Here is a 14,029-nt window from a genome sequence, read left to right on the forward strand (position 1 = left end):
TTAATTAGACAAAAATTTTAAAACACCCAATTCACCCCCCTCTTGGGTGACCATCTCTGGGCAACAGTATCCAATATCTTCTCGGCAATATTGGAAGTATTAGTAACAATAGTATGCGCCACTAAAATGACAATAAGGTGTAAGATCTTTTAATTAAAACATGCTTCAATATTCATCAAATGTCCATTCTTGGAATCACTAGCAGTGAATTTTGTTGAAAAATGACAATGTAAGTAGTAATTTGGATCTTTAAGTCAAAAGCATAAGCATGAAATATTTTGCCTAATTAAGGATAAAAAATGTATTCTTACTTCTTAAAACTTCAAAGTGCAATGGAAATTGCAAATTTCTGAGCCACTAGGTGACAGTACCTGACAGAGAATGATCCAATCTTAAGTTAGAAGCCAACAATAATATTACCAAACTCCATTAAAATTCTAAATACAAATCTATCTGTCTCTCTGTAACAGAGAGAGGAAAAACTTGGTCCACCCGGACCAGAGAGAAGAAAAATTTGGTCCACCCGAACCACAGAGGGAAATCTCTCTCTTTGTAACAGAGATTTCTCTCTCTGTTCTCTCTCGGAGAGAGATTTCCCTCTTCTGTAACAGAGAGGGAGAGAGATTTCCCTCTCTGTTCTCTCTCTCTCTCTCTCCCTCTGTAACAGAGAGGGAGAGAGATTTCCCTCTTGGCTCTCTCTCTCTCTCCCTCTGTAACAGAGAGGGAGAAGATCTCGCCGTCCACCCGAATTCCCTCCCTGCAACAGAGAGAGGATCTCGCGGTCCACCGTGGACCGCGAGATCATTAAGCATATAGAGAGAGGATCTCTCTCTATAACATAGAGAGAGAGAGCCGAGACCGCGAGATCAGTAAGGGAAGGCACCGTGGACCGCGGTGGTGTGGTCCACGGTCTCGCGGCTAGAGCATGGACCGAGGATCTCTCTCAGTAACAGAGAGAGATCCTCTCTCTGTAACAAAGGATCGCGGTCACCCGTGGACCGCGAGAGGGGAGGCATCGTGGACCGCGGTGCTGCGGTCCACGGTGTCGCGGCTACAGCCTGGACCGCGATGCCGCGGTCCAGGGGCTCTTCTTCATTCATCGCGGTCTAGGGGTTCTTCTTCGTGGTCCACGCTCGAGGAGGACCTCAGCGTGGGCTGGAAGGTTGATGATAAAAAAAAAAAATAGATTGATTTTGGAAGGTACGGAAAAGAATTAAAATTTTTTTTCTTCTAAAATGTGGTTCACGAGATGGTATATAAAGGAACAAACTATGTAATTATTATATTTTAATATGAGCATTTTTGTCAAAAATACAGCTTTCCGAAAAAGCTGAAACAGCTTCCTTCCAAAAGCTCCAAATTGGAGCTTCCTTCCAAAAACTATTTTCAGCTTCCCGCAAAAGCTGAAACAGCTTTTTGAAAAATTTACCAAACATAATTTTTTATCTAAAAATATTTTTGGAGGCTAGAAAGTATTTTTTCCCAAAAGCTCCCCAAACAGGGCCTAAGTCGACTTACCTCTGAGTCCTTGCCGTTATCTTGCTTTCGCCACTTCAAACCGCTCGCTCTCTCAATCCCCTCTCTACCACCCGCCGGGAAAGGCCATGGCCGGAGTTCTCACCTCCCGTCCGCCTCTCGTTCCCCGGCCACTAAACTCGAGGTACAAATCCACTCGGTGGGTCAAGGTCTCCGCCGAGCTCCGAGAAACACCCTCCTCGCCTGCCTCTCTTTCCGTGAGCTCCGCCCAAGAAGAGGGGCAGAGCTCGGGGTCTTCGTCTCTGCCCCCGACGTTCTCATCGCCGCCAGGCTTCAAGCCTCCGCAGCCGAAGCGGTTCTCGGTCCGCCCGGACAAGTTTCTCGACATCCTTTCTGCTTCTCTCGCCCTGCCTTTTCGCCTTGGCACTGGAGCTTTTGTTCTAGGGTTTGGGATCTCTCTTTCTTGTTCTCTATCTTGTAATTGGATTAGATTATAGTTGAACTTAATAATTTACGGGGTTCCGCTGGTATCAAACCTGGGAAAGTCTTGTTATGTTTTGGCTTAAATTATATTTTCAAAGCACGAGGATTTAATTGAGTAAGACTGAGCGTGAAAGTCATCCGAATTATTTTTTCGGTAAACAACCATACAAATTATTTGGTCACTAGTAATATGATTGGTTTTGAGCCTTAGCCATAGGTTTAGTGATCTGAACTTTGGAGCAAATTTGGAGCACCATGATTGGTATTAGATAATAATAATTTATTTAGAGGGACTGGTGATTAATTACGGGTCGTTATTTTGGTGATGTTCTTGTGTATTGGGTGGTTAGTAAAGGTAGTTATTGTTGTAATTATATATGTTTTTGTGAGCAGCTACGAAGGAGAGGATATTCCAGACCAAAATATCCTCCTAACTATGGAGAACTAGGAGGATTGACCCCCCCTAAAGGGGGACCTTAGGAGGGTTGGTTTCCCATGAGGTGAACCTTTTCTTTATATTTTTAAAGATATTCTTTTGTTTGGCTTAGGGACATAACAATTGGTGTGATAGTCAATAATGTTATGTCATGGATATACTATTGGAGATCCATGATGATTTGGGTAAAATATCAAAGTACTATTTGAGAAAGCAATTGAAGAAAATTGTCTGATTAGAGAATGATTGAAGAATGTTGGGGGGGGGGGGGGGTGATAACAATTTGATCAAGGCTTAAGAAATGTAGTGAAGATGATTAAGGAGGCCAATTAATTTCAAAGAATGCTCGTATTTATGGCTTTTTTTAATCAATGTCATCAATATTTGTGGAAGCAAGATAATGGCATCAGGGTTTGAGATGATAGCTCATTTTACAGGAAGCATCATCCTTATGTGGTGATGAAGAGTTGTCCTATTGAAATTCCTCGAAGATGAGGAAGTTGGTTGGCTCCTCCACCAAAGCACGAAAGATCAACTTGAGGTCAAGTTGATTTGAGCAGGGTGGAAGATTGTATAAGCTTATTTATAAGATGTTAGATTAAAATATTATTAGATTTAGGATTAGTGGTTAGTTATGGACAGTTATTTTAGTGATGTTCTTGTGTCTCGGTGGTACATGTGGTTATTGAAAGGTAGTTATTGCTGTGATTATGAATGTCGTTATGAATGGCTTTGATGGAGAGGAAATTATATACCAAATTGTGTTCTACTTTGATGAACTAGGAAGATTGGTCCACATTGAAGAGGATCTTGGGAGGGTTGGTTCCTCTCAATGATTTGAATTAGGCATACAACGATCTATGGAAGGTCCAGGGAACGATTGGAAATGAAAATTAAAATGAAAGAAAACTAGAAGATATGCAATTATTTGCATATTTGTAAATAAAAGAATCAGACAGGCAAGGGACAATAAACAAAAGTAAAAATACCCCCAGCAAAAACATCAGATAGCATAATTAATTCATCATCCATGAATGTTTCTTGAATAAAATGTGAAGTACTTTTCACTAAATTGTGAAATTTGTATATCATTGCATGTTTCTTGTTTATTGCACTTTGAGAAAAAAAATTAAAGAATGATCATGTTAAGTAAAAGATCAAGAATAATCCAAGATTTTTTCAATAGTATAAATAATCGTGTTACCATATTTCAAAAAATAGATCCTTTGTTGCTTTACAAATATAATGAAAGTCTGGACTTCCATATGTGTTGCTTACAATTGTTCTATCTCAATGAGATCAAGTCTACGTCTTATGCTAGGCAAAACATGGTGTATGATTCATATGATTGGCAAGAGAAGATGTCCCCAATCTGTGAATTTATTTTCATGATGTGAAGATTTTATCGACAATATAGTTAGGGATACTGGTGGGTTGGTTTGGATTAGGGATTGACACACCTTAAATCTGATCTATAGTTAAATCATGTAATAAAATTGAATACAGGCCTACTCGCTTCCATTTGGGTTGGATGGGGATTGGTTATACGTCATTTTGTTTGATCCATTGAGTTTTCTTGGTCAAATCAGGTCAAAATTAATCCAAAAATGAACCATATGAAACATACATAGATAGGCTACTTTATTATATTATAAGCATGTTTACAAGAAAATTATACTCAAGCAATGTATAAATATTACCAATAACTGGGGCTAGTATTGAGCTAGGCCAGGTTGGGTTTTTTGTGGCCTGGGCAGAGTCTAGAAAATTCTTTTTACACATGGGTCGAGTAGGCTCATAAAACTTTTTCAGGCTTTGGCCTAACCTGACTGAAGCTTGAATTGGAGCCTAGCTTGAAGCAAAATTGAGCTAACTCTGATCTAAGCCTGATAGATTGAGAGCTGGTAGGAAATGATAGAGAGGTGGGAGATTGAGAGAGAAGATATATATAGAGAGAGGAGAGAGAGATTGAGAGAGAAGATAGAGTAGAGAGATCGAGATAGAGAAAAGGCGGCACTAGGAGGAAGAGAGGAGAGGGGAGAGCGGATACAGACGAGAGTGATAGAGAGAGAAAAGAGAGATTGGGAAGGAGAGAGAGAAGAGAGAGGAGCTCGAGAGAGAGAAAAGATAAATCATAAGAGAGGTCAAGATTGAGATCAGGATCAAGATCGAGAGAGAGGGGCATTAGGATGGGAGAGCAGAGAGAAGAGAGAGGGGAGAGATTGAGAGAGAGAAGAGAGATTGGAGGGAGAGAGAAGGGGGCTGCTAGGGAGTGGGGACAAAGAGAGAATAGGGGATTAGGTGGGGGTGTCACTCAAGTCAGACCTTGTGTTAGGCCCAGGTTTCAGTCTTGGTTTGGGCCTGGTCAAGTCTAGACCCAAACCTAGCTTGAAATTTTTTTGGCTCAAATTTTTGGCCCATGCTTGACTTAGTTCTCCTTGGGCCAAACACAAAGCTCAGCTTAAAGTGGCCCTACAGTGACAAGCCTCAGGCCAACCTCTACCCATATCTAGTCATATCAACAACACATCATAGATAATATTTGATTAACGACTGCATATAAGCTACAATCATCAATACAAGTTAATGACTATCTATATACCTGGACCAAGGTCTGCTGAATCAATACTGGGGTTTGTAATGACCGGCAAATCGGTTTGGTATAGTACAAAACTATACCATGCCAATCTGACGCATACTAAACCAGATAAAGGAAGCGTGATGTAGGACATCCTTGATGAGGAAAAACTTAGAGATGCTTCATGGGTTGTTTTGGGCTAAAAAGGTAGGAAAATTGTGTAAAAAACTATGGTTTGTGTTGGTGTATGGATGGGGAGTAGGGATCGCAACTGGTTGGATATGGGTATGGTAGGCCATTTCTCGTACCTGCCCCATACTTGCCTTGGGGTGGGGTAGGAGGGGTAGAGTTTTAGGGCGGGATGGGGTGGTGTTGGATGGATTGAGTCGGATAAAGCCACAAAAATCATTTTTTTTTTGCATGAACATTAATTTTTTTTGCCTTGAGAAGGGTATTCGTGAAGAGTTATGTATATTTGGGTTGTGTTTGTGGCGGATTTTACCGTTACTCGTACTCACCTTGGATTCACTGCGGGTTGGGTAAAATCTGACCCCCGCTAGTTTTTGGTCGAGTTAGGTACCCAGCTGGGTGGAGTAAATTGCAACCCGTAATAGGGAGCGATTTGGGCGTAAAAATAGAGGCAAAAAAGATGAAGTTTCGAGGGTTTATTATGAGCTGGAAGTAGAAAATTAAACAACTATCATTATTCCCTTTCCAAGCACATGGTTGTCTATATATATATATATTTCACTCATAGATGAATCCTATTCACTCTCAACCAGCGTTAAAACTCCTACTGAAAAAACAAAGTAGACTAGCTCTTAAATGACAAATAAGGATAAACCTTGACACTACTATGATAGATAAAATGTTAGAGAATTATGACTAAACTTGATACTACTATCCTAGCTCAATAGCTAGAGAATGAAATAGAATTTGTAATTAGGACTTGATTGGATTGCTGAATTTGTAACCTAATTAGGACTTGCAATTCTGTGTTTTCAATAGCTAGAGAATGAAATACAATTGTCTGATAAAGAGAATTAGAAGTATGAATTTTATTGTATAGGTAGGAATTTGAGATGGAGTTCTAAATTCATCGATCTTCCTAACTGGTTCTTTGCTCCTTCGATCTTGACTTTGTATGGAATGAACATCATCTGATAATGGTCAATCATTTCGAGAAACTTAAGTTGTGATTAGTTGAAATAGAATGGCTTGAAGTTTCTTAAGACAATTTTGGAAAATTTTTGCTTGCTTTTTTAACCAGTATGCTTCTTTTTTGAATCCTTCATACACCCTTTCATCTATCCTAGCCAAGCAATCTTCATTTGGATGAATTGACTCTTATGATGTTAAAGAAGTTCATCATCATTGTTGTCACTTCAAACCATGATTTTAGAAGTGAGATTGCTTCTTGAAAAGAGAATAGGATAAATATGAGAGATCAAACTAGTTATATGATACCAACTGATGCCATAACTATACATGTCTAAGCATTAAGGAAAGAGAAGATTGGATAGAGGAAAAGAAAGTAAGAAAGTGGATATATCAAGTCAAACCACCACTATATTCAGAGAGATAAACTGAAAAACACCATTTTTTCACTCATCAATTCATGATTACTACATGGCTTTATATAGACATATGACTCTACATATACCTTAATTAATACATGACTATTTTCTAAACGATGCATCCAATAGTTACCTTTATAAACTTGAAGAGACGCATGCATGAAGTATGTTTGATAAAGCCTAGAAACTTTTGTGGTCATATTTCATTATTTATGAATACATATTTAAATCTTAATTACAATCTATTAAGTACCTGATAATTATTATTTGACTAGACTTTGACTTCTTTACTAACACTAAAATACTCTCTAGAATGGACTGATATGATATGACTAGTTCATCACTACCACGTCAGACTTAATATTAATAGTAAATGGTATTTATTAGATTAAAGAAGCACTATGAAAATATAGTGTCTCAGTTTCAGGTCGTTTTTGGTTTAGTTCAGGATGCATAGCAATCGAAATACACTCCATTTATGAAACATGCCATATTTTTCAGTCCAAGACTAATCCACGACTTCAATCCTTGTTGGACTAGATTTTTTATGGGTCAATTCTAGATCAAAAGTAGGTGAATCCAATCATCTTGTAGCCCTAGATACAATAGGCTAGAAAGAGCATAGTTAGGAATGAATAATACAAAGAATTTTATGAGGAGCACCAATTGTAGATACAATGAAGGAATGCCATTTATAAAGGTCGGGCCATTTTCAACACATGTTAAAACTAATGAGAAGGTTGTCTTGGGCAGTGTTGCATGGACACCAATACGAGAATCACATTTGGATGCATATCTGACTCAGCAAGAGAAAAAAAAGAGATAATAGGACAAAATATAATTTTAACGAAATTATATAGTTATGCCATTCGATATTCTTTGGTTTAAATATTAAAAAGAAAATATTAAAAATATACTTTTGTTAGGATCTTTCAATATACATGTTCTCATTTGAATATCCTAATTAACCTAAGGATTTAAGAAAAATAATATTTTTGTAAAGTTTTTTCAATATTACAACCTTGATTAGTCTCCAAAAAGAACAAATACTAGACTTGGGCCAAATTAGGCTTGAGTTAGGCTTTGCCCGAAGCTCCACACAATATACTTAGGCCTAAGGCTGGCTTGGCCTGGCCCTTAGGCCTAATTTCGAGGCCCAAGCCTGGTCCTCAATCAGGCTCCAGGCTAGTCCTCGAGCTTCTTGACCTTTTTTTTCCTTAAAAATATCATAATAAACGCTAACTATGAATAATTGAATATTACCAATAACCTACAACATGTCCATTATCTCATTAAGTTCACATATCAACGGCATTGTCAATTAAATATACATAGACATCAAACATAAACAAACAACATAAGAAAGATAAAAAATTTCAAGCTAGGCTTTAATTTCGAAGCTCGAGCCTGTAGGGCCTATTTTCTTGACCCATTTATTAAATGGGCCTATGTTCCCGGCCTGGCCTATTGGGTCTAAAACCTTGACCCAAGCTGCCCAAAAGGCTTCGAACTTGAGCAGGTTAGATGGGCAACTCGGCCCATAAACAGGTCTATTCCTAACATCAAATAGAGTATTAAACTCCTTGTTGGAAGAGTTCAAGTCTCTTTCAATCTTTAAAAGTGGCTACCAAAAAACTTCATAAGTATCCAGAGGTCTGATACATACCTCTTTTGGATACATATCCAATGCGGATTTTTGGAGTTGGACATGAGTGTGCAGGTGGTGTTCATTTGTCCAAAATGAGGTAGTTGATGGGATTCAAAGACGCACGCCATATTGCAGGATGTGGCCTTGCATTAGAATGAAGTGTAAAGGAGAATTTATAAATTTGAGCTTTGAAGAATAAGAGAAGATTTGTTATGTTTGTCTATGTTTATGATGATATAATAGTGCATGTACGGATACTAATCCTCCTTGTTTCCTCCATGTTTTGTATTTTCGTTGTGGCAGATATTCGGCATCCTTTGTTTCTGAGGGTAAAATGTCATCAAACGAGTATGTTATGAGTATTGCAGGTAATACATGAAAATTTGTGCCATCTTTTGGTAACTCTCAATCAAGATCCCAATGGATCATTTAGTTTTGAAAATCAAGCATGCCAAGAAAACCAGGACAATTTTGATCAAGTAGGCAGTGGCTGTTAAAGAATTATTTATATCAACTATCAAGTATGTAAATCATTAACCCACATCATGATCTCTAAATCAGAATAACTTGAGACTTCTATGCTTACCAATTCGTCACATTCAATAACACTATTAGAAACTGATATTCAACTTCTAGTAAGATCTTGCACATCCCACCTAAAAGGTTTTCTAACTACAATTCTAGCTTTGTTGACTTCTGCTGCTCATGAATAGGTTTGAAGTTGAAAGAGTCCTCAAAATTAGGCCCCCGTCCAGAGAAAACTATTGAGATTTATGAATTTGAAAGGTATATTACCTTAGTGCACTATATCAAGTTCGTTAAATTCTAATGGAGTAATAGTTACTTTGTGATCTTTTGGTTAATTTTCCTATAGAATTGTATAATATTTCAAATCTTCGTGGTATTGTAAGACTAATCATCTATGCTTGCTGTTGCTCCATATGTGGACTACCATTGATCGCATGGAAAATTCAGTTGTCCATTTTGTCGGAAGGTAATACCATTTCTCTAATCTTTCAAATAACAAAAGTTTTTCATATGCATTCCCATATTTTATTTGGTTTGTAGCATGGTACGCCATACGATACTGAACCAGACGGTACGGAGCATACTGTACTGTACCTATTTGGTACCAATATATGGTACAGAAGGCTTACTGACACTTGGTACGCCATACCAACCCTATATCGTACTGTACTAGCACAATGATAGCGTGGCATTGGTTCAGAGTCCGGTACCGAGATAGCGTACCTTAGTTTGTGGTTTTGCAACTCTTTGTTTATGGTGGTGATGGATAGATATAGAAATGAATTGCCTTGCAATTCCTTTACTGAGGCACATTTTCTAGTTGTTTGCTGCTGCTGCTATTTTGTATCATTTTTTGTTAATTAATGTCTTGATAATTTTTCAGGTCAGGGAGATTGTAAGCATTTTAGATCTTGATGTTTTGTTTTATCCTTGCCCGAGAAATGGTCCAAACTTCCGTCCAAAAGTTTTACAGATGGGCGGAAAGCAGCAATTCCCTTACATGGTCTGGTAACATTCCTTAAATTTTGTGTTGCTACTTAAGATATTAAATATTGAAATGTTACCTAGCTTTTGTCCCTTTTCATGAAATAAATAATAATATCACCGAAATGGACATTGACCATTTCCTTCCATCCTTTCCTCAAAAAGCAAAAGGTTACAAATAACATAACATGATGTTATGGTTGTATAATTTCCTTCCGCAAAAAATGTCATTTTTTTAAATCTCAATGTCAGTTCTGGCTTGTTTCACTTTCTGTCCTTGTGAAACCAAACTGCTAGGTGGTATTTTTTCAGTATATTAAAACCTCTTAGCAAGAATATAATTGTGTTGAACCACAGTATGAGATGAATGGCATGCATTATGGTATATATGGCTTTATGTAAACTGAAGTTATGATTTTATTTAACGGTATTTTTATTCATTATCTTGTGATGCACTTCCATTGACCCCCTTCATATCCATTCCATTTTGTAAAATTATGGATTGATCACCAAAAACAGCAAATTTATAAAGGACATGGAACACACACACACACACACACATATGTATATTCAATCCTTAGATCTATATCTTTGTAAAACATTATACCTTTATAGTTATCAAGTTTTGTTATTTGTAGATGCTGCTAAGTGATCAAATTTTCATTGCAGGTGGATCCAAATACAGGCATTGCTATGTACGAGTCAGATGACATAATAAAGTATCTGGTTAATAAATATGGTGCACTTGCTTATTACTTTCTTAGGTTTCTTCAAGTTTTTGAGTTTACCATCATCTCTTTACATTTAATCCAATAAAATTTATTTGTCGATACAATTAATAACAATATGCTGATGCCATCCTTATTGATGAAATGCTGTAGTTTGAGAGGATATTGATTTTTCTTCCTTTGTTAGTGGTATCTAAGTATTTTCTTTCTTCCGAGTGGGACAAGGGAAATAGGTATACTTATTCCTATGGTGACCTTAGCTGGTTTTAAAGTTCTTTCATTCTTGGGTCACTTTTTTGGGAGAGGGGGGATGGACGAGGCAGGTGTTTTCTTTGCTCTTTTTTTTTTGTGTGTGTGGGGGGGTGGGGGTTGTGGGGGAGAATAGTAAAGCAACATGATCAATTGTTTTATGTGCCTCTACTCTGGATGCTTTATGCACCTATATTGCTGATTTTCTCTGTTCAGGTGATGGAACCACTCCTCTGATGCTGTCACTTGGCCTTCTTACTGTAAGCTCTGTGTAAAAATGTATCTGAATATTCACTTTACTGACATTTCTAAAAGTTGGTTTGTAATCAGGCTTGTCTTTCTTTCTTTTTGATCGGTACTTTCTACAGACTTTGACTGCTGGTTTTGCAATGATTGGTCGAATGGGGAAAGTAAGAAATATTTGACCTTCCATTCAGTATATATGTTTGTGGACTTTCCATGTCACTCATTGAAGAAAAACCTACGTAAAAAGGCATGATTCCATTATAATGGTTGTTATAACATTATAATGGATGCTATGTTAAACCATGATGTTATGTTAACATTCAGCTTGCTGGAAGTCTTCTAACCACCTATAGTTTTCTGCATATCTCTTCATACAGGGTTCTATGTATACTCCTTCAAAACTCCCACCTGTACCCCTTGAATTGTGGGCATATGAGGTCAGATATCAGATACAACATACCAACATCTCTAGATATTCAGTTGATTCATTGATTTAGATTATTAATTAAAATTGCATGTTTTTTTAGATATCTAATCAATATATTCTTGAAATTAATTGATATATGTTTTACTTTTGCAGGCTTCCCCCTTTTGCAAAATTGTGCGTGAAGTTCTAGTTGAGTTAGAATTGCCCCATATACTTCACAGGTGCATCATTTTTATACATTTGCCAATTTTTCTGTTTTCATACAGAACTTAATTGTTAATATGTTAGTCTTCATCCGGCGATGGAAGTAATGAAAAATTTTAAGAAATTCTCCACCTTTTGTCTAGTTTTAATCAAGAGATCTATTTTCCCTGATTTTATTTTGGCTCCATGCAGAACATGTTGTCCTTTTTTCCCCTTTATTTGGGCTGGGGGGAGGGGAGGGTGTTAAAATTGTGATTAATCCATTCAGTTTTCAAAAGCATTTCTAAGTTTTGGAAAAATCTGCCTTCCTACCAAGGAAGAAAACCATTATTCTATAGTATCCAATATTTTCCTGATTTTCTCCCTTTTTTGTTGAATTATGAGTTTTTACTCTTACTGAAGGAATTCTGTTTTCTGAATTCGTGGCTCTTGTTTATGTTTTGGTGCTGCTTTTGCCATGGTTATCATGTTATGCCTTATGTATTATGGTAATTAGATATATAACAAGACTTTGCTGGAATTCTAACTCTCATAATGGTCTTCCATATACAATGGTATTCCATACTGGCCATCCGACTTTCAGAAGTTAAATGGGGTTCTTCCATTAACAATTGGATGGTAATATCCTTTAAAGCGTACAGTATATACCTACATTGATGCAGAAAACATTATGGTAAATATAGCTAGGGTATAATTTAAGACATGTTTCATCTTATGGAAAAGTATTTAATCTTCATTCCATTTTTAAAATTTCTAGAAAAAATAATAAATCAAATGATGTATTCATATGTGAAGACTGTGAGATATGCTCATATATCCCTATCTACCAAGACGCAAAGTGGAACAGAAAATGTCAAATTAAAGCCATCAAATGCATTACTCCTAGTTTTCTTGATTGTGGAGCATGATAATCAGAGGCGTGTATGTAATATCAGGTTTATGATTGGTCAATATGATGTGAACACAGTAAACGTTGCAAGAATTGCACACATGGTAAAAACTAAGCTATAAAGGTCTAATCATAATTCATTTAGTGAACTTGCATGTTGCTACATATCTATGAAAACAGTATATGGTATTAGAGTCAACTGATAGAAAATTGGAATTGCAGCACTGCTCGTGGCAGCCCAAAGCGGCAAAAGTTATATGAAGAAGTTGGACATTTTCAGGTTTTCCAACTCTTAGATATGTTGATAGAAGTTTCTTTCATTTTTTGCATGGTGTAACTTAAGGCTGCTGTCTCAATAAATCAATATTTTACTGATTTCTTTCCTGGATGCCCCTTTCTTTTTGTAAATTATGCACAGGTGCCTTACCTAGACGATCCTAACACTGGAGTGAAAATGTTTGAAAGTGCAGAAATCATAGATTATCTGAGAGCAACTTATGCTCTTTAAGAAGCTCAAGGCCATGCCTATTATATCTGAGTGTATATTATTTCCTTTCTTCTTGATAAATTCAAATTATGGTTTAAACAAATTTACTCTTTCGTTCTCAACTATGATAGAAGACTAGGACCTTTTTTTTTCCTCTTACAACTAGCTCGACATATCTGTTATGTATATTCCTTATGCTTTACCACATTATAAATATTTGATGATACAAATTCTATAAACTGCATATTTGATCCTTCTGTTTTCTGCTTTGTTATTTACATATTTCAATGGTTTCATTTTTTGCTTAGGAACGAATCGGGTACTTATAAGACATCACTAGTTTTAAACTAGCTGATGGATATGTACATATCTATAAATCTAATATTCATCATAGAATGTGCTGCCACGTTGGTGGATGGCAGCACCATGCAGCCTGCTAATTTTATCATATTGTGTTTAGAGTTGAATGGGACCTTTCCTTGCTGAATTATAATTATCTTATTTCCTTTGTATTTTTTTAAAAAATTGTAGTATGTTTTGGACCATTAGAGGGCCATAGAGTCTGGGGTTCCTGTATTTGTTCTCTCCGAGGGAGACGATCGCTTCAAGGTGATGGAGGAGGAGGAGGAGGAGCTGGTAGTAAATCTGAGGCGATTGCTCTTTAGATCATGTATTATTTTTAATACAATTTTTCTTAGGAAATTAGATGATTCATGATTTTTTTCAATTTGGGTTGCAATTAAAAAATAGAGTGGAACATAGATCAATACGATATTAAAAGGCAGCATTTAAAAAAAAAAAAATCTATCGATATTTTTAATGTTATACTATGTGGACTCGTGGCTGAATGTTCAAGTCCAGAAAGTGTTCGGAGAGGCCATTGGTGACTGGGGGTCAAAGGACACTGAACGCAGACACATTCATGGTACATCATGTCATTGACACATGTACCATGATGGAACATTTGAGGGAACCATAAACACAAAAAAAAAAAAAAAAAAAAAAAAAAATTGAGAATGACTAATGATGCAAATGGGGCAGGTTAATCCATGACCTGGTCGAATCAGACTGATTCGTATTTGAAGTGGT

At 36.8% G+C, this 14,029-nt stretch overlaps 1 protein-coding gene across 1 annotated transcript; it reads left to right on the plus strand.

Moving 5' to 3' along the window:
* The first annotated feature begins 1,514 nt into the window (after positions 1-1,514).
* LOC103696853 lies at positions 1,515-13,197 on the plus strand. Its single transcript, XM_039116590.1, has 12 exons — positions 1,515-1,921; positions 8,502-8,566; positions 8,912-8,984; positions 9,174-9,192; positions 9,610-9,729; positions 10,380-10,449; positions 10,904-10,947; positions 11,056-11,097; positions 11,311-11,370; positions 11,514-11,581; positions 12,676-12,733; positions 12,872-13,197. Exons 1-12 carry the CDS (start codon positions 1,605-1,607, stop codon positions 12,959-12,961), a joined length of 1,026 nt encoding a protein of 341 aa, XP_038972518.1. The 5' UTR covers positions 1,515-1,604; the 3' UTR covers positions 12,962-13,197.
* The last annotated feature ends 832 nt before the right edge of the window (positions 13,198-14,029 follow it).

This window comes from Phoenix dactylifera, unplaced genomic scaffold (genome assembly GCF_009389715.1).
Source record: "Phoenix dactylifera cultivar Barhee BC4 unplaced genomic scaffold, palm_55x_up_171113_PBpolish2nd_filt_p 000112F, whole genome shotgun sequence".
Taxonomy (NCBI): Eukaryota; Viridiplantae; Streptophyta; class Magnoliopsida; order Arecales; family Arecaceae; genus Phoenix; species Phoenix dactylifera.

Bases quoted from the DNA above. Each gene is read 5' to 3' on its own strand.
- LOC103696853 (XM_039116590.1), top strand. From the start codon at position 1,605: ATGGCCGGAGTTCTCACCTCCCGTCCGCCTCTCGTTCCCCGGCCACTA. The intron at 1,922-8,501 runs GTTTGGGATCTC...TCGTTGTGGCAG, and splicing joins ACTGGAGCTTTTGTTCTAGG to ATATTCGGCATCCTTTGTTT. The intron at 10,450-10,903 runs GTGCACTTGCTT...TTCTCTGTTCAG, and splicing joins GTATCTGGTTAATAAATATG to GTGATGGAACCACTCCTCTG.